Genomic DNA, 23770 nt, shown 5'->3' on the forward strand with positions numbered 1-23770 from the left:
TAAATCAAACGACATTGTGAACTGTAAATGTTTATTTCTAGAATTGATGAACCGGTGGAAATCCTGCAGTGCGGACACAGGTCCTGTGCATATGAAGAACACGTCGTCAAGATACCTTTTCCAATGTGAGACGTTTTGGAGGTAGGGAAGGTCTTGTTGGCTGAACAGTTCTTTTTCGAAGAGACCCACATAAAGGGAGGCGAAGCTTGGTGACATTTTGGAGCCCATGGCCACTCCTGACACCTGGAGGAAGAAATCATTCCCATAGAGAAAAAAGTTAGAAGTGAGAATTTCTTTTATAAGGTCCAGCAGAGATGCAGTGTCAGGGTTAAGTTCATTTCTTGTGTCCAGGAAATGTTCAGCAGAACGGAGGCCCCCATCAAAAGGCACATTAGTATATAATGACTCAATGTCCATAGTAACCAGAAGTTGTGAATCTTCTATATGGTTGATAGATTTAATGAGTTTAATAAAATCCATAGAGTCCTTGGTATAAGAGGGTAGGGTAGTCACTAAAGGTTGTAAAAAGTAATCAACAAAAGCTGAGATTTTCTCAGTCAGTGAACCGATAGCTGCAATGATGGGGCGACCTAAAGGTGTGTCTGTGAATGACTTGTGAATTTTGGGTAGAGTTTAGAATACCGGGGTGATGGGGAAGTTAACAGTCATGAATGAGTGTTCTGGCTTAGTAATGACACCTTGTTCTAATAGAATGTCAAGTTTATTATGAATCCGTTTTTTCATGTCATTGGTAGGGTTACCATCCAGTTTCCTGTAGAAAGTCGTGTTGGACAGTTGTCTTCTCACCTCCTGGTCATAGGAGTGTCTGTTTAGTATGACAATGGCGCCCCCCTTATCTGCATTCTGGACAATCAAGGTACTGTCTCCACTCAGGGTTTTAAGTGCATCACGTTGTTCCTTGGATAAGTTGTTAGTCACTTTGTATTCCCTCGTTTTGTTACAGATGATGGAGAAATCACTTTCAATCAACCTACAATAGGTGTCGAGTGAAGAGTTTCTGTATTTGGGGGGTATGAAAGAGAATTATTCTGGATATATACATTGGGCACTATGGCCCCAAAAGGCCTAAATGAGGACTTTGATATGAGACCTTTTCTATAGAGGGTGATGTAATCCTATACTCAACCTGGTATTAGGATGTCCCTACTGTAATGCTCTCTCTCTATTGTTCTCTCTCCCTTCTAGTGGTGATCTCATTCATAAGTGGTATTTTTGTATTTTTTAAAAACTTTCTAATTACTATTTGTTTTAAGTTATAGACTAGGTCCCCATTTCTGCAAATGTAATATGTTGTGGTCAATGAAGTCGCCTCCAGGGATGTATTTACATGCATTTTTGTATTTGTTTTGGGCCTCTTTCAAACTTTACTTAAATACTTATTATAATATAGAGCCCACAAACTACTCCCCTCTTGGGTGACATGTAGAATTATTTCTGTCCTATTTGTCTACACTGTATATATATACTGTTAGAATCTATACATTTGTGCCTAGAATTTTTTATGTGTGTACATCTTTATTTTAACTTTACTAATTACTAATTGCTGGACACCTGGTGATGTCATGTATATTGATACGGGTATTTAAGACGGCGTCTCTCTGCCACTCCAGAAAGCGTCTTGAGGAAGGGCCAGTGTGGCCCGAAAGGTCACGCTGTGTTGCAAATAGAAATAACCTAAACGGGAGCTCCTCGGTGTGCGGATTGTTTCTTTTTTCACTGTAAGTACTCTATTGATCCAGCACCCAGGCCCAGTGTGGCCTATTTTTGGATGTGCGTGTCCCTACCTATTTTCTTCAGTCAGATTCCCTGTATGTCTACATACTTGGCCAATAAAGCTGATTCTGATTCTGATAATGCAAATTACATCAATAGTGTGGCCCATCCACTTTGATTCAGGCCCACCGATAATTTGATTTCTGGCTACGCCCCTGATTCACACACACATTCATACCTGGAAGCTGACCAGTACAACCACAGTCTGATCTGCTGCCCACTGATCAGCTCCACTGGAGCAGTTGGGGTTAAGGGCCTTGCTCAAGGGCACCTCAGTGGTGGTAATGAGGGAGGGGCAAGCGCTGCCTTTTCACTTTCCCCACCCAGATTTATCCTGCCGGTCCCGGGGATTGAACCGACGACCTTCCGGTCACAAGCTCGCTTCTCTAACTTTTAGGCCACCACTGCCCATGCTTGATTAATGACAATAACCATCAAAGAGTTGCCTCTGTTTTGCAGTTGTGTTGAATGTGTCTACCTCCTCAGGCTATAGAAACAAATAGTCCCTGTGTTGTGCCTGTGTGTGTCTACCTCCTCAGGCTATAGAAACAAATAGTCCCTGTGTTGTGCCTGTGTGTATCTACCTCCTCAGGCTATAGAAACAAATAGTCCCTGTGTTGTGCCTGTGTGTATCTACCTCCTCAGGCTATAGAAACAAATAGTCCCTGTGTTGTCCCTGTGTGTGTCTACCTCCTCAGGCTATAGAAACAAATAGTCCCTGTGTTGTCCCTGTGTGTGTCTACCTCCTCAGGCTATAGAAACAAATAGTCCTGTGTTGTGCCTGTGTGTATCTACCTCCTCAGGCTATAGAAACAAATAGTCCTGTGTTGTGCCTGTGTGTATCTACCTCCTCAGGCTATAGAAACAAATAGTCCCTGTGTTGTGCCTGTGTGTATCTACCTCCTCAGGCTATAGAAACAAATAGTCCCTGTGTTGTCCCTGTGTGTATCTACCTCCTCAGGCTATAGAAACAAATAGTCCCTGTGTTGTGCCTGTGTGTATCTACCTCCTCAGGCTATAGAAACAAATAGTCCTGTGTTGTGCCTGTGTGTATCTACCTCCTCAGGCTATAGAAACAAATAGTCCTGTGTTGTGCCTGTGTGTGTCTACCTCCTCAGGCTATAGAAACAAATAGTCCTGTGTTGTGCCTGTGTGTGTCTACCTCCTCAGGCTATAGAAACAAATATTCCCTGTGTTGTCCCTGTGTGTATCTACCTCCTCAGGCTATAGAAACAAATAGTCCCTGTGTTGTCCCTGTGTGTATCTACCTCCTCAGGCTATAGAAACAAATAGTCCCTGTGTTGTCCCTGTGTGTGTCTACCTCCTCAGGCTATAGAAACAAATAGTCCCTGTGTTGTGCCTGTGTGTATCTACCTCCTCAGGCTATAGAAACAAATAGTCCCTGTGTTGTCCCTGTGTGTGTCTACCTCCTCAGGCTATAGAAACAAATAGTCCCTGTGTTGTCCCTGTGTGTGTCTACCTCCTCAGGCTATAGAAACAAATAGTCCCTGTGTTGTGCCTGTGTGTATCTACCTCCTCAGGCTATAGAAACAAATAGTCCCTGTGTTGTCCCTGTGTATATCTACCTCCTCAGGCTATAGAAACAAATAGTCCCTGTGTTGTGCCTGTGTGTATCTACCTCCTCAGGCTATAGAAACAAATAGTCCCTGTGTTGTCCCTGTGTGTGTCTACCTCCTCAGGCTATAGAAACAAATAGTCCCTGTGTTGTGCCTGTGTGTATCTACCTCCTCAGGCTATAGAAACAAATAGTCCCTGTGTTGTGCCTGTGTGTATCTACCTCCTCAGGCTATAGAAACAAATAGTCCCTGTGTTGTGCCTGTGTGTGTCTACCTCCTCAGGCTATAGAAACAAATAGTCCCTGTGTTGTGCCTGTGTGTATCTACCTCCTCAGGCTATAGAAACAAATAGTCCCTGTGTTGTGCCTGTGTGTGTCTACCTCCTCAGGCTATAGAAACAAATAGTCCCTGTGTTGTGCCTGTGTGTATCTACCTCCTCAGGCTATAGAAACAAATAGTCCCTGTGTTGTCCCTGTGTGTGTCTACCTCCTCAGGCTATAGAAACAAATAGTCCCTGTGTTGTGCCTGTGTGTGTCTACCTCCTCAGGCTATAGAAACAAATAGTCCCTGTGTTGTCCCTGTGTGTATCTACCTCCTCAGGCTATAGAAACAAATAGTCCCTGTGTTGTGCCTGTGTGTGTCTACCTCCTCAGGCTATAGAAACAAATAGTCCTGTGTTGTCCCTGTGTGTGTCTACCTCCTCAGGCTATAGAACAAATAGTCCCTGTGTTGTCCCTGTGTGTATCTACCTCCTCAGGCTATAGAAACAAATAGTCCTGTGTTGTCCCTGTGTGTGTCTACCTCCTCAGGCTATAGAAACAAATAGTCCCTGTGTTGTCCCTGTGTGTATCTACCTCCTCAGGCTATAGAAACAAATTGTCCCTGTGTTGTGCCTGTGTGCAGAGCAGCAGTATGTGGGTCTGGTGGTCAGCAGCAGAGAGCATACACTGCAGGACAAAGTGTTTGCCTTCTATAAGGAGAGAAACACTGATTCAGCCAGGGACAGTACTAGGTGGCTGCCTTTTGTTGCCCAGGTTTGCATGGTAAGTGCCATACAAACAATCACTGATTACTCCACTGTATGTTTCTACCTTTTAGCCGCGACGCACAACTATAACGGACGTTTATGTCCTTTATATAAAGGGGAAACAATCTGTAACTGCCGTAACCGGTTTATTCTCGCCTATCAGCCCATCTGATGTAACATCACGTCTGAGTTTTGAGCAAAGATAAGATGAAAGTTTACTGATCTCTGTGGGGGAATTGAGTTGTTGCATCAGCAAAAAAATAAGAAAGAAAAAAAGGAAATAGACATATAAACCCTAAAAAACCTAGAAACAAGAATATAGCAATGTGGATTATTCAAATATGCACCAACAATTGCCACATGAGACCATTTTAGAATGTATCAATGATAATCCAAAGACTCTTGCACACCTGAGAAGTCTAATGGCAGGTGTGTACTGTAGGTGGAGTAGAGACTGTTGCACACCTGATAAGTCTAATGGCAGGTGTGTACTGTAGGTGGAGTAGAGACTGTTGCACACCTGAGAAGTCTTGTGGCAGGTGTGTACTGTAGGTGGAGTAGAGACTGTTGCACACCTGAGAAGTCTAATGGCAGGTGTGTACTGTAGGTGGAGTAGAGACTGTTGCACACCTGAGAAGTCTTGTGGCAGGTGTGTACTGTAGGTGGAGTAGATGCACTTAGAAGAGGAAGGGACACCCGCACACTGTCTTCACTTGCTCAAACAGGAATTTATTATACGTTTCGGTACAAGGCCTTTTTCATGTATATGCTGACAGGAGGAATAGTAAACTATATAAAGGCTGGGTTCACAGTGACCAATCATTACAGACAAAAAGTATGAATGTATGAATGAAAGTGATGGATAGTGTACGCAGTATAACAGCTGTAGACAGAATGAAGCCAACTCTAACCTGCCGATGTTCCTCGGCTTCCAGGCAGATCATGGTGGGCCTAAGAACTACCTGCAGGACGTGTGGACGTCCCGGCTGAACGCCAGGCTCTTCTGTGGAGACCATGACAGCAGACAGCACTACTCTGAGCTGGTGGACGTGGATGCCGTACACGCACACCACTGGCAGGACACCAGGGTCTACGCACTCTTCAGAAACGAATGGTAGGATTCCATTATCAATGTCTTGTGTTTTACTCAAGTACAAAGCGTTTTTTGGAAGTTCTTGGAAATGATTTGATGAGCAGAATTATCAGCCAAAGGTTTTGGAATGCTCCCTTTTGACCAGGTGAGTCAGACTAGTTTGAGCAGGTAGAACAGCCGGCGTTTTGAACAGGAAGTCGAGACACAGTGGGTCAAGTGGGCGGGGCTACATAAGGTGACTTTGTAGGGAATGACAAACGAGGAAGGTAAAAGTTGATCCAGCATGTCGCTGGCATCATTTATTCCAGATCCCTAACTATGTACATACATGTTACAGCACGTTGGTAGCTATAGCTAACAGAGTGATAAGCTAGCTAGTAGCTGCAGGCTGTGTGGAGTTGTCTAGTTGCCTCCTGTGCTAGGAGACGACGTAGACTGAAGAACAAGAGACTTGATTAGCTTAAATAGCCCCAGCTGCTCAATCCACCAGAGTCACATGACTGCACTTGAGGTTTCTGTCCCAAGCCTGCTAGATCACTAGCAGACTATGTTGTGGTCACCACAACTTCTCATTTTTAATAATAGATTAGCCAGGAAAAGTCAAAACTCAGTCATCATTGATTAATTGTATTTTGGAGAATTCCTTTCAATTCAACTCTTTAGGGTGTCTTCTTTTGAACAGATCAGAATCAGAATCAGAATCAGAATCAGAAACACTTTATTGCCAAATGCATCACAAGGACACAGGAATTCATTCTGGTGAATCAGCACACTCGACAAGATACAGATAAACATACACACGTATACGACAGTGAAGACAAGACATTCAGGACATGAAGGAGCATGTAGTTGGTTACACAACCATTAGTTTTGACTAAAAAGTGCAGCTATGCACTCATAAAAGCATTAATAAAAACAATAAAATCACTAGACACTAAAATAAAAACATTAATTATAGAAACGCATGAATTAAATTAGTATTTTAAAGTGCTCTAAAAGGTGACTGGAAAGCCGGGGGGGGGTGGCCATGACCTTAGATGTGAGTGGGCTTGTTGAGGAGAGTCTTGTTGATGAGTGGGCTGCTTTTGCTGCTTTTGCTTCCTCTTTGGTCGACCTCAGTTCCACTTTCTCAGCTCTCAGATAGTGGTTCTGCTTTCTTTCTGCCAACATGGCCACAATCTTTGCTGAGTTTCCTGCTGTCTCTGCTGCAGACGACTACAAGAAGTTGTGAAACAGTGCTGTATATATATAGTATATAGAGTAGCTGAGCCTTTGTGTCTCTCTACTACAGGGGGATGAGTGCTGTGTGTATATATAGAATGTAGCTGACCCTTTGTGTCTCTCTACAGGGGGATGAGTGCTGTGTGTATACTGTATAATAGAATGTAGCTGACTCTTTAGCCCTTTTCCCACATGCGTACCGGAAAATTACCTGTAAGTCAATATCGGACATTTCCCTTCCCTTCACACCTTAGCACGCGCATATGGGAATCTAGTCGTCAAATAGCCGGTATGTTGGGGGGCGGGGGGAGCTTATTTGGGGGGTCGGCAAAACTTCACTCAGTCCTCCGTACTTATTCGCAGCAGCCTGACACAGGACAGACGCAGCGAGAATGGCAGAGGCTTGCAAGGCAAGCTGCCCAACGCTTGTAGCCTATGTATGTAGAGAAAGCAAATGCACTAAGCGAAATGTGGAAGTAGTTTGCTTTGATGTGCGCGAATGATTAGGTGATGCACTTTGAAGAAGTTGGGATCTGTGTCTGAGAGAAATAGTTGCTGGTTCGATGTTTATCCGTTCACCTGCGTCGCGTTGAAGCACTTTTTACAGACTGGCTTCGTTTGATGTGTCTGGGTTTGCCTTCGGAAATCAGCAAGCTGACATACTGCTCTTATTAGGCTATCACAAGATAATTTCGCCAGTTTGCTTTAATGTGCGCGAATGATTAGATTATGCCCGCTGGAACATTAAGCAACGTGTGTAGGCTACACTTCGCCCATGATTGAAGGACCGCTGTCGCGGAAAATGACTGGACCCGTTTCCACTTGCGTCCCCTTAAGAGCATACCGCTCTTCTGACTGGCTCGAAACTGGTGAAATGTCGCGGACGACGGGGTCGCGCTTATACCGGCACGGCGCCTTTCCCACATGCAGGCATTACACCACGTTCCGGTCATTTTGCGGTACAAAGCGCATGTGGGAAAAGGGCTTTTGTGTCTCTACAGGGGGATGAGTGCTGTGTGTATACAGTATGAATGTAGCTGACTCTTTGTGTCTCTACAGGGGGATGAGTGCTGTGTGTATACAGTATGAATGTAGCTGACTCTTTGTGTCTCTACAGGGGGATGAGTGCTGTGTGCATCTATACAATAAAGGATATTGACAACATCTTCATGCAATCCATGTTCAAGGGGCTCAGCACGAGCATCCCAAATAACCCAAGGCCTGGGACGGTACGTGTCATAGTAATAAGTCCAAAGCTATATATATATATATATATATATATATATATATATATATATATATATATATATATATATATATATATACAGTGAATATTACTGGGATTATTGTCTATCAAATCAACATTTTAGAGGAAGTAAGACTTAATACAGTTCTCAAATGACAGCATTTTCATGACCCTCAGCTGTTTTAAAGACATGGCTGCTGTCGTGAAAACACCACATTACCACAATTATTGGACTTATTTGAATGGCAATGTCATGTGCTGATAGCCTGCTAAAACCATCCTGATCACATGACCTTACATTCTGTGTCATGTGCTGATAGCCTGCTAAAACCATCCTGATCACATGACCTTACATTCTGTGTCATGTGCTGATAGCCTGCTAAAACCATCCTGATCACATGACCTCACATTATGTGTCATGTGCTGATAGCCTGCTAAAACCATCCTGATCACATGACCTTACATTCTGTGTCATGTGCTGATAGCCTGCTAAAACCATCCTGATCACATGACCTTACATTCTGTGTCATGTGCTGATAGCCTGCTAAAACCATCCTGATCACATGACCTTACATTCTGTGTCATGTGCTGATAGCCTGCTAAAACCATCCTGATCACATGACCTTACATTCTGTGTCATGTGCTGATAGCCTGCTAAAACCATCCTGATCACATGACCTTACATTCTGTGTCATGTGCTGATAGCCTGCTAAAACCATCCTGATCACATGACCTCACATTCTGTGTCATGTGCTGATAGCCTGCTAAAACCATCCTGATCACATGACCTCACATTCAGTGTCATGTGCTGATAGCCTGCTAAAACCATCCTGATCACATGACCTTACATTCTGTGTCATGTGCTGATAGCCTGCTAAAACCATCCTGATCACATGACCTTACATTCTGTGTCATGTGCTGATAGCCTGCTAAAACCATCCTGATCACATGACCTCACATTCAGTGTCATGTGCTGATAGCCTGCTAAAACCATCCTGATTACATGACCTCACATTCTGTGTCATGTGCTGATAGCCTGCTAAAACCATCCTGATCACATGACCTTACATTCTGTGTCATGTGCTGATAGCCTGCTAAAACCATCCTGATCACATGACCTTACATTCTGTGTCATGTGCTGATAGCCTGCTAAAACCATCCTGATCACATGACCTCACATTCAGTGTCATGTGCTGATAGCCTGCTAAAACCATCCTGATCACATGACCTCACATTCAGTGTCATGTGCTGATAGCCTGCTAAAACCATCCTGATCACATGACCTCACATTCTGTGTCATGTGCTGATAGCCTGCTAAAACCATCCTGATCACATGACCTCACATTCTGTGTCATGTGCTGATAGCCTGCTAAAACCATCCTGATCACATGACCTTACATTCTGTGTCATGTGCTGATAGCCTGCTAAAACCATCCTGATCACATGACCTTACATTCTGTGTCATGTGCTGATAGCCTGCTAAAACCATCCTGATCACATGACCTTACATTCTGTGTCATGTGCTGATAGCCTGCTAAAACCATCCTGATCACATGACCTCACATTCTGTGTCATGTGCTGATAGCCTGCTAAAACCATCCTGATCACATGACCTCACATTCTGTGTCATGTGCTGATAGCCTGCTAAAACCATCCTGATCACATGACCTTACATTCTGTGTCATGTGCTGATAGCCTGCTAAAACCATCCTGATCACATGACCTCACATTCTGTGTCATGTGCTGATAGCCTGCTAAAACCATCCTGATCACATGACCTTACATTCTGTGTCATGTGCTGATAGCCTGCTAAAACCATCCTGATCACATGACCTTACATTCTGTGTCATGTGCTGATAGCCTGCTAAAACCATCCTGATCACATGACCTTACATTCAGTGTCATGTGCTGATAGCCTGCTAAAACCATCCTGATCACATGACCTCACATTCTGTTTGGCTCCACGGAGCAGTCTGGACTTCCACTCTATCCCAGCCATTTACACAAATTACTATTTAATTGCCACCAATCAGGGCCCTGCCCATAGTTGAGGACATAACCGACCAATCAAGGATGCTGGAAAACAGTAAGAGCATCTCCCAAAGCAACGAGCGGTAATGTTCATGTTAATGAGCAGTAAGTAAACACAGCCATAAGTGCAGTTATCAGTATATAAATGGGAGCTGGGGCTCTGTTTGTTTCTCTGTCCCACTGTGATGTCATAAATGGGGGGTACGGTGGTGCAGTGGTAAGCGCTGTCGCCTCACAGCTCGAAGGTCCTGGGTTCGATTCCCACCTGGGACGCTGTGAGCACTGAAGGAGTGCATGCCCGTCCGCATGTCCTCGAGTGCCCACCACCCGGGTGGGGTCGTCAAAAGGGCCTTTCTGTGTGGAGTTTGCATGTTCTCCCTGTGCCTCCTGGGGGTTTCCTTCATATAGGAACCCCCTTCACCAAAACATGCAATATCTTGGCTGCTGATGTGGTTCCTCCTCTCGTCGTTAAGGGCGCCTGTTCAGAGGGAGGGGAACTGGTTGGAATAGCGTGAACCTCCCACGTGCTATGTCCTACCGGTGAAGCTTCCCCTGTCAGGTGAAAAGAAGCGGCTGGCTAACTGCCCATGTCTTGGAGGAAGCATGGAGCCAGTTTTCGGCTCTCCCCAGATCGGCAGAGGGTGGAGTAGCAACCAGGATAAATACATTAAAATTAGCACTAATGGGGGATAAAAATGGGATAAAAAATCGATAAAAAAATAAAAATAAATGTCATAAATCCCACTGTGACATCATCAGTGATGTCATAAATCATACTGTGACATCATCAGTGATGTCATAAATCCCACTGATGACATCATCAGTGATGTCATAAATCTGACATCATCAGTGATGCTGGTCTCATTGGCCACACAGCAGCCGAGTTGCGGGCAAGGCTGCGCAGCGGCCAAGCTGCGAATGCGAGCTGCAGGGCCAGCTTGGCGAGCTGCAGGATGGGCGAGCCCGCAGAGCGGGTGAGCATTCCTAGTTGTAGAAATAGACACAATCACAACAATTAAATTCAATTAAATTCAATGACGAAGGAGGAGCGCGGCCGGGAGAAACCCACAGGGCCTGAGCCTCCATGCACCGAAGGGTCTTTCAATACTGCGGTGTAGCACTAGCTCTATTGCAGCGGATTGGGCGTGATCAACCCTTCCGCGGGCAACGTTGCAGACAGAGTAGGAAGGCTGATCCGTGAGCGGCTGCTTCTGGGACGCGGGTCAGGGTCTTAATCAGCCTCGGCTGGGTCTACTGGGCGAGGGTGTATGATGTTGACAGACACGAAACACCTTACGACCCCAGCTAACATCACTGATGACGCGTCCCAGCGCATGCTGTAGTATGTATTTTGAACAATCAATCAAACAATCAATCAATCAATCAGTCAATCAACCTACATTTATTTAATTCTCGGAACACACACTGAGGGTTGGGACCCTCTTTTCCAGTGGTGCTGAGATTAACTTAAGAAAATCACAAACATGAAAGTGGAAATGAAATGCCTAAATAAACAAAAGGATACAATTCAAAAGAGGATCACACCGAATAGTTGATCATCCACACAATTACACCATTTAAAACAGGTGCAATTAAAGTTGATTTATCTTTTTTCTGTCCTTTTTTTTGTGGGGTGGGGGTAGTACTGGTGTATCTCACCTTCCCTTCTTTCTTCAGTGTGTGGTGGACAGCACAAAGCTTCCTCATGAAGTCCTGAAGATAGTAAACAAGAACTCAGAGATGGAGGACAGAGTCCTGCCTCTGGACGACTCCGGTCCACTCCTCGTTAATCACCACAACTACACTCACATCTGCACGGAGCGTTTCCAGAACAAGACGAATGGGCACACAGTGCTGTTTCTCTCCTTAGGTGAGTTAAGGTCCTTACACATCGGGAGCGTTTTTTTCGTGCGATTAACTCGCACGTCAATAATATTTTCCGAACCTATATCAGTCAATGCAACTGTGCATACCAACGGCGAAGTTTCGCTGAGCGTTATTGTGGTGTTTATTTTTTCGAACCACGGTTGATTTTTCAGAAATTCGCTTCCAACGTGTACACATCTGTGGCTGTGATTGACAGGTGGGTCAAAACTCACATCGCAATTTCATGCCGTATATTCGCCTCGCTCTTGATGTGTAAGGACCTTTAGTCTGCTGAAACGATATGACTCAAGCAAGGTGAAACACACTTACTGTTTATACAATTTCCAAAAGGGCCTTTCTGTGTGGAGTTTGCATGTTCTCCCCGTGCCCCCTGGGGGTTTCCTTCATATAGGAACCCTCTTCACCAAAACATGCAATATCCTGCTCGCTGAAGTGGTGCCTCCTCTGGTTGTTAGGGGCACCTGTTCAGAGGGAGGGGAACTCGTTGGAATAGCGTGATCCTCCCACGTGCTATGTCCTACCGGTGAAGCTTCCCCCTGTCAGGTGAAAAGAAGCGGCTGGATAACTGCCCATGTCTCGGAGGAAGCATGGAGCCAGTTTCAGCTCTCCCCAGATCCCCAGAGAAAACGCATGCAATATGGCCCCCAAGAGGTTAGAAGTACAAGGATGTGTGTGGCTGGCTGGGTGTGTGGCCTGGTGGGTAGGACACTTACTCATCCTCCTCTGTCAGTGCTATATTACATCATATTATTACCGGTATGCTTCCCCACAGAGAATGGAAGAGTTCACAAGGCTGTGGAGACGAACACCAAGGCGTTTTTCATCACTGAGTATCAACCCTTCAGCCAGCCTGACCACATCCTCACCATGATGCTTCAGTCCACCACTGTGAGTCAGACATCATCTTCGTGCTGTCTCGATACCCTTCCAACAAGCTTTTTTAAAAGCGTTTATAACTGTCTGTCGTCGGACCTATTGCAAATAGTTAATAGCTCCCTTTTGACCGGCACTTTTCCTGAGTCCCTGAAAACTGCAGTTATTAAACCCCTACTAAAAAAGCGTAGCCTTGATGCATCGGTAATCAGTAACTACAGACCAATATCTAATCTCCCCTTTATAGCCAAAATAATTGAAAAGGTTGTTTACCTACAACTCAATAGATTCCTAACCTCAAATGATCTCCTAGATAAACTCCAATCAGGCTTTCGCCCCCATCACAGCACAAAAACCGCGCTTACTAAAGTCATAAATGACATTAGAATGAACACAGACTCAGGCAAAAATTTGATTCTAGTGCTACTGCATCTTAGCGCTGCATTTGACACTGTTGACCACTCAATTTTATTGGACAGACTCGAAAACTGGGTTGGGCTTTCGGGTACGGTCCTCCAGTGGTTCAGGTCCTATCTTCAAGACAGGAAGTACTTCGTCTCCATTGGCAATTACACATCTGACCTAACTAGGATGACTTGTGGGGTGCCTCAAGGATCCATTATGGGGCCCGTTCTCTTCAACCTTTATATGCTCCCTCTAGGCCTAATTATGCAAAAAAACAAAGTAGCCTATCATAACTACGCAGATGACACTCAGTTGTATATAACTATTTCCTCAGCTGACTATACTCCCATAGAATCATTGTGCCAGTGCATTGATCAAATAAATAACTGGATGTGCCAGAATTTCCTACAGCTAAACAAAGACAAAACAGAGGTGATCGTCTTTGGTCCCAAAGAACAAAGGCTTAAAATCACTGCATGCCTTGAGTCTCGATCCCTGAAGCCTAAAGGATCAAGTCAAAAGTCTTGGCGTTATTATTGATTCTGATCTCAACTTTAACTCCCACATTAAGTCAATCAGAAAATCAGCTTTTTATCATCTTAAAAATATAGCAAGAATTAGGGGCTACATGTCCAGACAGGATCTAGAAAAACTAATTCACGCCTTCATCTACAGTAGGTTAGACTACTGCAATAGCCTTTTCTCTGGTCTCTCCAAAAAAGAACTTAGGCAACTTCAGCTCATTCAGAATGCTGCTGCTAGAGTTCTAACGAAGACTAAGAAAGCTGATCATATCACTCCAGTTCTTAAGTCCTTACACTGGTTGCCAGTGTGTCATAGAATAGATTTTAAAATACTGTTATTAGTCTATAAATCACTTAATGGCCTAGGCCCTAAATACATAGCTGAATTGCTCCCACGCTACGAACCGTCTAGAACTCTTAGGTCAGCAGGGTCCAGCTTATTAACTGTCCCTAGGATCAAATCAAATCATGGGAAGGCCGCATTTACCCACTATGCTTCTGCTGGCTGGAACAAATTGCCTGAAAACCTCAGATCTGCCCCAACCTTACTTATTTTAAAAAATAGACTAAAGACTTTTATGTTTACCGTCGCTTTTTTTTTTTGCAACTGCTGCGCCTGTTGCTTAATGCACTTTTTATACCCTTTTTTAAAAATATATCTTTTTTTAAGTTTTGTTGTGATGCTTTTAAATGTCCATGTTATTCTCTTCTTCTATTCTTTTATTTTCCTGTCAACCATTTTATGTGAAGCACTTTGAATTGCCTCTGTGTATGAAATGTGCTATACAAATAAACTTGACTTGACTACACACATCTAGGAACTGAAGGGCTCTTGCTATAAGACTTTAATCCATAAGAAATAATAAGTCTAAAATATGAGTGTCTGTCTGCAGTCCCACATTGTGAGATTTGTGATGATTCTGGTCAGTAATGATGTCACTGATGATGTCATCAGTGATGGTCACTCGAGCAATTGTGATGTCACTGAGGATGTCACAGTGTCATCTGTCAATGTGCGGACTCTACTTTTCTTTCACACACTGACATCATCAGTGATGCGAAGTTGGGCAATTGTCCATTGTATGAGAGCTGCAGCCCACGTAGCGGGCGAGCTGCAGGGCGGGCGAGCTGCAGGGTGGGCGAGCCTAGGAATTGAGCGCGGCTAAAACTGATAAAAAAATAATTCAGACTGTTTTTGTGTATCTATGATCAGGGAGGAACCCCTGGACAATATTGACTGTCCAATATCCAGTTTTGATTAAAAAGCCAATATGGGTGCCATGTATCTGCTAAGCTGTATCCGTCTAACCCTGCAGAGGAAGCTCTATGTGAGAAGCAGCAGTGAACTGGTCCAGCTGGACGTGGGGAGCTGTGGCCACTATGGAGACAGCTGTGAGGAATGCATCCTGGCCAGAGATCCCTACTGCGGGTGGAACAGCACCCACTGTACCCCTCATACACCGTAAGACATTTGAAGATCTTCATTCTTAGCCTGCTTAAAACCATCAGGATCGGTGAACTCACATTGTTTCCTTCTGTGGATCCGTCTTTATTGAGTCTATTTCTGCAATAACTGCACTTATGGTTGTGTAAACTCGACAAACGTTGATGCTACTGCTCCAGCCGGAGAGCCATGGAGGCAGCAACTACTGTTTTGCCAGTGGCGTTCCTGATTGGTCGATTATGATGTCAACTACAAGGCAGGTCCCTGATTGGCCTGTACACTTTGTTTCTGAAAACACCCGCCCCGGGCAGGAGGCCAGACGGATCCACAGAACCAAATAGAATGGTTTTAACCAGAGCCGTGTATATAGAAGAGTCGCGACATCACCATTCACTCCAATTGGACCCGTTTTTTTACTCTCAAGAGTTCCTGGAAGTAAGGTTCTGGATTAAGAAGCGCTGTCGAGTTGCAGTTTGTGATGTACTTTGAAAAAGTCTGACGTTTAAAGAATGAAATTGTATATTGTCAGCTTTATTTTAGCATTCAAACGTAGCGCGAGACCCATTCCTGGCTGTTCATTGGCTACTGAGTCACGCATTTTGGACCTCCGCCACTCTCTTACTAGATTGCTCTGGTGTTAACCAGGCTACTTCATTCTACCTCTCGACCAAAAAAACAACAAAAAAACACACATCTTAGAAAATTATTTCTGCCATAAAGGTACAATCATAACTCATGTTCATGTCATGTCAAGTTGAGAGCCAACCAAAATGTTAACCTGCTAATTAGTAAGACTTAATGAATTTCAGGTGGCAATATTTCAATTTGGAGATAGAGCGTTTTGGAGTGAAATTCCTTATTTCCACTTAGATGTAGAATTTTATTTATTATTTGCCATATTTATTTAAAGTATAATTTCTGTAAACAAACAAGGCCATCGTGACCAGATGGTTGGCAGCATACAGTGCCTTTTACATGATGTGCCACCAGGTCCAATTTGGCAGGAAATGTGCTGGATGGCTCAATGATACAAAGATAGATGACTTTATAGCACAAAGCAGGAAGATGCCACACTGTTTGTGACAAAAGAGAAGTAGCAACATCCCCTTCTGACAGGAACCAAGAGAGTTGGTGTGAAATGTTGTCTTAGTTTTGAGAAACATGATCACATGCAATAGCACTGGTATGTTATAGTTGTGGTTAGTGGATGGTGTCTTTAAACGGTAAGCGAGACCACTCTGTCACCACCCTTCTTTCCTGTAGTCGTTCAGTTGGTGGAAATTCTGATACACACAATATAGATCCTGCACAATTTTGCTGACATCTTCCTGTTTTTTGTCGGTTGTATTTTAACCATAGTAACCTTAGTGTTATCTAAAAGATTTGTATTATGATGACATGTACTGAAGTGAAATGAGGAACTCAGAAGTGGCACAGAGGATGTCACATTTGAAAAGATCAGATTCTGTGTGATTTGTACTGTTCACACGGTCATGGAAAAAACAGACCTGAGTCACTTACGGGGAGAGAGGGGTGGGGGGGGGGTTGGGGAATTCAGATTTGGGCCACTTTTGCCTGCAGTGTGAGGAGGGGCTCTCGAGATCCCTCACACTCAAGACCGGACTCGAGTACTTCACAGTAGAGATGTGACGGTATGAAAATTTCACATCACGATTATCGTGACCAAAATGATCACGGTTATCAGTATTATCACGGTATTCGTAAAAAATTGCTAAAAATGTTCAAAAGTAGAGAGAAACTCACTGAAATCATTTTACAACATTTTATATTGAAAACTGAGACCCAAAAAGGAGTGATACACTCACTGAAATCATTTCTCCAAGGCTGCACGTTTGCATCTGGGAGACTGTTGACAACTTTGGTTGATGATGGACAGTATTTACCATGTTTTTCAAAGCACTGTAACCATGGTAACACGGTAATCATGGTACCACGGTTTGAATTATAATTAAAATTTGAAACGGTACGGTTATCGTAAGGAATTTTATCACGGTTATCATTAAAACCGGTTATCGTTACATCCCTACTTCACATGTAGATCTTGCTCAACTCAAATGCACTTTTCATTTCACAGTGGAACACTGCAGGATGTGGAGAATGGGAATTGCATGGTGTGCCAGAAGCAAAGAGGTGGGAAAGGTGAGATGCCAAAGCAGACAACACATAGCTTTGACTCTGATGGCAGCACTGTTTTAAAAGGGATGAGAGGAAATTGATTGGCTCCTACCACACCTATACAATTTATTCCTCCTCATACAATGCTTTTTACAACAGGTGTGCCACTGGCTGCTGTGAGCCTGCGCTACTGTCTCTGGTCACAATATTACCAAAAATCTGTTGGTTACACCCAAGTGTGATAGAACTGGCACAGATGGAAAAAGATCTGCTTGCACCCAATGAAATTGCTACTTGGCTGGTCACTGCACCTGATTGGCAGGGAAATATCACCATTAATATTAACACAGCACTGACTCCGCCCATGAGAACTACCTACCAAATGGCAATATTGCTGTTGAGCATTTTGTTTCACACATCTGCCTCTGAAATCCTTCCACTGTAAAACCTTATATCTATATAAGTATATATATATATATATATATATATATATATATATATATATATATATATATATATATATATATATATATATATATATATATATAAATATATATATCTATATAAGTATAAGTATATAGTTTTGAAATTAGTAAATTATGATTTGAGGAAAGTGGGTGGGATTAAATAAGTGTATACTTCTTCCCACTCCTTTTCAAATATTATGTAATGATAAAATTTAGTTTGATCTTTGTGTTTCTTTCATACATTTATATATTTTAATGGCTTAAGGCTATATCTGTACTTATTGTTTGTTGTTGTTGCATTATTTGAAATAAACTTCAATCAATCAATCAATATAAACACTAATCTAGCAAACAACAAGCAGACATCCTTGTGTTGTGTTTTCAGTGCTTACCAGCTCTTCTGATAGGATTGGAGGAGATGCAGAAGGTGTCACACTTCTCTTGGGGTCAAAGTATTTCCTTCGGTGCCCGGTGTCGTCCCACCATGCTACGTACGCTTGGCATCATGGAACTGCAATAATACCCTGCAGCCCAAAGGAGCAGCAGTGCCTCCTTCTCATTGACAGCATGGGTCTGGAGCAGGAGGGCACCTACAGCTGTGTGATGGAGGAGATGGGCTACAGAAGAACCCTGGCAAAGTACCGCCTAGACCTGGACCGCAACGGCGCAGGCCAGGCATCCAGCCCACTGGCCTGGGTTTATCTGCTGGCTGCGGTGATCATGAGTCTGTGTTGTTAGCTCCAGGTATCTGTACAATAACAATACAGTAGCTATAGGGCTGCACAGTTATTATGACTGACATGATCATCCAGATTATTTTGCTAGAAATTGTGATCACGATTGATTTTATGGCACTATATCAGCATCTTGACATCGACTGCAATAGCGTAAAATATTTTCAACGGCGAGTGGAACATTTGATCAATGCTCTTATATTGCCACTATGCCAACCTTCTACTAGTGATTGTGGAAATTAAAATGGCCATCTATGATCATACATGTACGTGATGAATTGTGCAGCCCATCATCCAAGTCTTGTATTACAATACATTCTTTTGAACGTGTATTGCATCATGTGGGACGACTGTGGCTCAGGAGGTAGAGCGGGTCGTCCACTAATCAGAAGGTCGGTGGGTCGATCCCCGGCTCCTCCAGTCCACATGTCGAAGTGTCCTTGGGCAAGACACTGAACCCCAAATTGCTCCCGATGGCTGTGCCAGCACCCTGTGTGGCAGCTGGCTGCCCTCGGTGTGTGAATGCGTGAATGTAGGCACATTGTAAAGCGCTTTGGATAAAAGCGCTATATAAATGCAGTCCATTTTACCCTTTAGCATTTTACCATCATGTTAACTTCCTACCTTGCATACTACCTCAAACTTGCTTGGCAAGCTTTATTACTGCAGCTATTTTAAGCCATTTCCTGTATTCCTGTCGAAATCCATTGCTCAATTTAAAAAAGAACAGAGTGCACTTTGTACAGTACAATAGATTCTTCCAATGCAGCAGAGTTAGCATTTAGCTGCTAGCCCAACCCAGGCAGACAGGATCAGGGATTCAACCCCCGCAGTGAACGGAACATCTGAACAGACGTCTATGTACCTGCTCTAGAATCCCCAATCCTGTAGTGTAGAGCCGCCCTTGGTGAGTCAGCCCATAGAGATATATGGGAGGTTTTACTCCACTATCTAGTCTTGCACGCCAGCCATAACATTTTGTGGGCGTTCCCACACAGACCAACTGTATTTATGCTGGAGAAGTTGAAATATGAGGTTCAGTCAGCTTATTTAAGCCATCCTTATTTTTCAGTCAAACAATGTAGTGAGACTCAGCAGAGAGAACGATGTGATTTTGAGCTTTGATGTGTTTTGATATTATTGAGCGTGAAGTATGATTCCTCTGGGAGTTCATTTGTATGTAGATATGAATCGCTTCCTAACTTTGAACTTTGTTTGACTGATTGCACTGTATTAAGGACATCATTTGTATGTAGATATGAATCGCTTTATTTTTTCCCTATTTTTAATTTATTTATCCTGGTTGCTGCTCCACCCTCTGCCGATCTGGGGAGAGCCGAAAACTGGCTCCATGCTTCCTCCGAGACATGGGCAGTTAGCCAGCCGCTTCTTTTCACCTGACAGGGGAAGCTTCACCGGTAGGACATAGCACATGGGAGGATCATGCTATTCCAATGAGTTCCCCTCCCTCTGAACAGGCGCCCTTAACGACCAGAGGAGGAACCACATTAGCAACCAAGATACTGCATGTTTTGGTGGAGGGGGTTCCTATTATGAAGGAAACCCCCAGGAGGCATGGGGAGAACATGCAAACTCCACACAGAAAGGCCCTTTTGACGACCCCACCCGGGCGGTGGGCACTCGAGAACATGCGGACGGGCACGCATTCCTTCAGCGTTCACAGCGTCCCAGGTGGGAATCGAACCCAGGAGGCGACAGCGCTTACCACTGCACCACCGTACCACCAATCGAATCGCTTCCTAACTTTGAACTTTGTTTGACTGGTTGCACTGTATTAAGGAATCTTTAGCACTTTATTTTGGGTATTTGACAGTGTTTCATGTGATGTAATTTGCACTATATTTAAGTGCCTTCCAAGCTGATTATCTAACAAACAATAAAAGCCTGTTTGACCACTTGCAGTCTGCTTATATTTAACTAGACATCTCACATGCTTAATGCCTAGGCTCGCCCACCCTGCAGCTCGCTGAGCTGACCCTTGCATACGCAGCTCAGCCGCCCCGTGGCCTCGCGCGTGCAATGTCTCTCTCTATCTCCCTCAGTCTCTCCTGTGTGTCACTGATGACATCATCAGTGATGTCACAATGCCTATGTATGACATCACCACTGAACTATATAGCCTTGGGGCAATTAATCTGCCCTAATTAAAAAATCTGGCCCCATAGGTCACCCGCATAGGTGACCTTTACACACCCAAAAGGTTTCAGCCCGATCGCACGTAAAACGGCATAGCTGAACACAGAACTTGAAACAGAGCCCACATTCTCAATTATATATATAGTCAGACCTCTAACTCAGTCTCTCTTGCTCTCTCTTTCGCTCACACATTTGACTGTTTATCTCTCTGTCTGAAAGAGTGGCATATTCATAAAAATTATGAACACTTTCAAATTCTTCCAGAACAGTTTTATATATTTTTATGATGCATTTATGGCCTTGTGGTGAAAGATTTGTGACGGGGCTGAGGTGTCAACATCACACAGTGAAACTGCAATTGTGAAATGTTTGCTTGGACAGGTGATCTGAAATCTGGGGGAGGAGAGTGATTATTACAAATCATTTCAATGCTAGTGAGCAAGACATAAAAAAAGGTGTGAAGCCGCCCAGTGGCCAGAAGACTGGCTGCACCTGACAGCGAGGAGATAACATGTTGAACTTTTAGTATGAAGCAAGGCACTGCTGATTTAAAAAGAAGCCGTCTTCTCTGGTTAGAGACATTTAGAAACTAGATACCACACTGATGCAGTGGAACGTTCCCCAAACACTGGGGTCTGTCCCCATTTGGTTGCAATGCAATCTTTCCAAAGAGCAGGTAGGTACTGTATGAGAGTTCCTGAGGGTCTTCACAAAGCCCCCTCCTTTTGACTCATGTGTTTGACTAATGTGGTAGATGTTTAAGCACTCCTCAAAACCAGGATGCGTCATATAACCGGGGGTGGAATAACCATACTCATATGTCAAGAGACAAGCCTTTAGGGGGATGTGACTAACTTGATGACAGAAACAGGCTGGTCTGTGGTCTACATTCACTGGGTGTTAGTAAGAGGAAGTGAGTGGTGAGTTGCGCAATGCGCATGCATTTGATAGGCTATTTGAAAAGATGATATCAGCAGCTACATGTAGGAGCAGAGCTGTAGCAGCTGTCTGTGTGTTTCACTGGCCGGTGTTATCTTGGTTTTGCAGCAACCCACCAACTGTTTACTGCGGTGAAGCCAGCCTACTCACGCTGTTGCCTCGTCAAGCCAGCCGCTCCTACATTTCAAGGGCGCCCTTATTGCAGACCTTACGGTAAATACACCGCGCGTTGACCAACTTCAGGGTTTCAAAATAAAATGTCAGGTTTTTGAAAGGCAATAACAGAGATGTGTCGAATTGTCGATGATTTTACCAGCCAGCCAGTGTATTCTACACTGATTTTGAGTCATTCGGTCATATGACCTGGGAGTTATTGAGCCGAAAAGCCACATTTTTCCATAAAAAAATGAATTCTGAAATTTGGGGAGTATTAAACTTCAATAAAAGAAGGTGTGTCCTAACCAGGCAGTGTAGTAATGTCATTCTACATTGACTTTGAGTCATTAGCTCATATGACCTGGGGGTTATTGAGCCGAAAAGCCACATTTTTCCATAAAAAAATGAATTATGAAATTTGGGGAGTATTAAACTCCAATAAAAGAAGGTGTGTCCTAACCAGGCAGTGTAGTAATGTCATTCTACATTCACTTTGAGTCATTCGGTCATATGACCTGGGAGTTATTGAGCCGAAAAGCCACATTTTTCCATAAAAAAATGAATTATGAAATTTGGGGAGTATTAAACTCCAATAAAAGAAGGTGTGTCCTAACCAGGCAGTGTAGTAATGTCATTCTACATTGACTTTGAGTCATTAGGTCATATGACCTGGGAGTTATTGAGCCGAAAAGCCACATTTTTCCATAAAAAAATGAATTATGAAATTTAGGGAGTATTAAACTCCAATAAAAGAAGGTGTGTCCTAACCAGGCAGTGTAGTAATGTCATTCTACATTGACTTTGAGTCATTAGCTCATATGACCTGGGAGTTATTGAGCCGAAAAGCCACATTTTTCCATAAAAAAATGAATGAAAATTTTCGGCTCAATAACTCCCAGGTCATATGAGCTAATGACTCAAAGTCAATGTAGAATGACATTACTACACTGCCTGGTTAGGACACACCTTCTTTTATTGGAGTTTAATACTCCCCAAATTTCATAATTCATTTTTTTATGGAAAAATGTGGCTTTTCGGCTCAATAACTCCCAGGTCATATGAGCTAATGACTCAAAGTCAATGTAGAATGACATTACTACACTGCCTGGTTAGGACACACCTTCTTTTATTGGAGTTTAATACTTCCCAAATTTCATAATTCATTTTTTTATGGAAAAATGTGGCTTTTCGGCTCAATAACTCCCAGGTCATATGACCGAATGACTCAAAATCAATGTAGAATCATATTACTAGACTGCCTGGTTAGGACACACCTTTTTTTATTGGAGTTTAATACTCCCCATATTTCATGATTAATTTCTTTATGGAAACATGCATTTTCTGAAAAATTCGCCTTTTCGGCTCAATAACTCCCAGGTCATGTGACCGAATGACTCAAAATCAATGTAGAATCATATTACTAGACTGCCTGGTTAGGACACACCTTTTTTTATTGGAGTGTAATACTCCCCATATTTCATGATTAATTTCTTTATGGAAACATACATTTTCTGAAAAATGTGGCTTTTCGGCTCAATAACTCCCAGGTCATATGAGCTAATGACTCAAAGTCAATGTAGAATGACATTACTACACTGCCTGGTTAGGACACACCTTCTTTTATTGGAGTTTAATACTCCCCAAATTTCATAATTCATTTTTTTATGGAAAAATGTGGCTTTTCGGCTCAATAACTCCCAGGTCATATGAGCTAATGACTCAAAGTCAATGTAGAATGACATTACTACACTGCCTGGTTAGGACACACCTTCTTTTATTGGAGTTTAATACTTCCCAAATTTCATAATTCATTTTTTTATGGAAAAATGTGGCTTTTCGGCTCAATAACTCCCAGGTCATATGACCGAATGACTCAAAATCAATGTAGAATCATATTACTAGACTGCCTGGTTAGGACACACCTTTTTTTATTGGAGTTTAATACTCCCCATATTTCATGATTAATTTCTTTATGGAAACATGCATTTTCTGAAAAATTCGCCTTTTCGGCTCAATAACTCCCAGGTCATGTGACCGAATGACTCAAAATCAATGTAGA

The 23770-nt window shown here is 43.2% G+C and overlaps 1 protein-coding gene across 1 annotated transcript in view; it reads left to right on the plus strand.

Moving 5' to 3' along the window:
* LOC310791620 (semaphorin-7A-like) overlaps positions 1–20359 on the plus strand; it is a 28587-nt gene extending 8228 nt beyond the window's left edge. Inside the window, exons 7-14 of the mRNA XM_083653284.1 lie at positions 4275–4414; positions 5334–5512; positions 7830–7941; positions 11667–11859; positions 12649–12764; positions 14995–15140; positions 17218–17282; positions 18111–20359. Of these exons, the coding sequence (XP_083509410.1) occupies positions 4275–4414; positions 5334–5512; positions 7830–7941; positions 11667–11859; positions 12649–12764; positions 14995–15140; positions 17218–17282; positions 18111–18463 (1304 nt within the window). The 3' untranslated portion in view covers positions 18464–20359. The remainder of the gene's footprint in view (positions 1–4274; positions 4415–5333; positions 5513–7829; positions 7942–11666; positions 11860–12648; positions 12765–14994; positions 15141–17217; positions 17283–18110) is intronic.
* Positions 20360–23770: the final 3411 nt, after the last annotated feature.

This window comes from Poromitra crassiceps (genome assembly GCF_964638095.1).
Source record: "Poromitra crassiceps genome assembly, chromosome: 2".
Lineage (NCBI taxonomy): Eukaryota > Metazoa > Chordata > Actinopteri > Beryciformes > Melamphaidae > Poromitra > Poromitra crassiceps.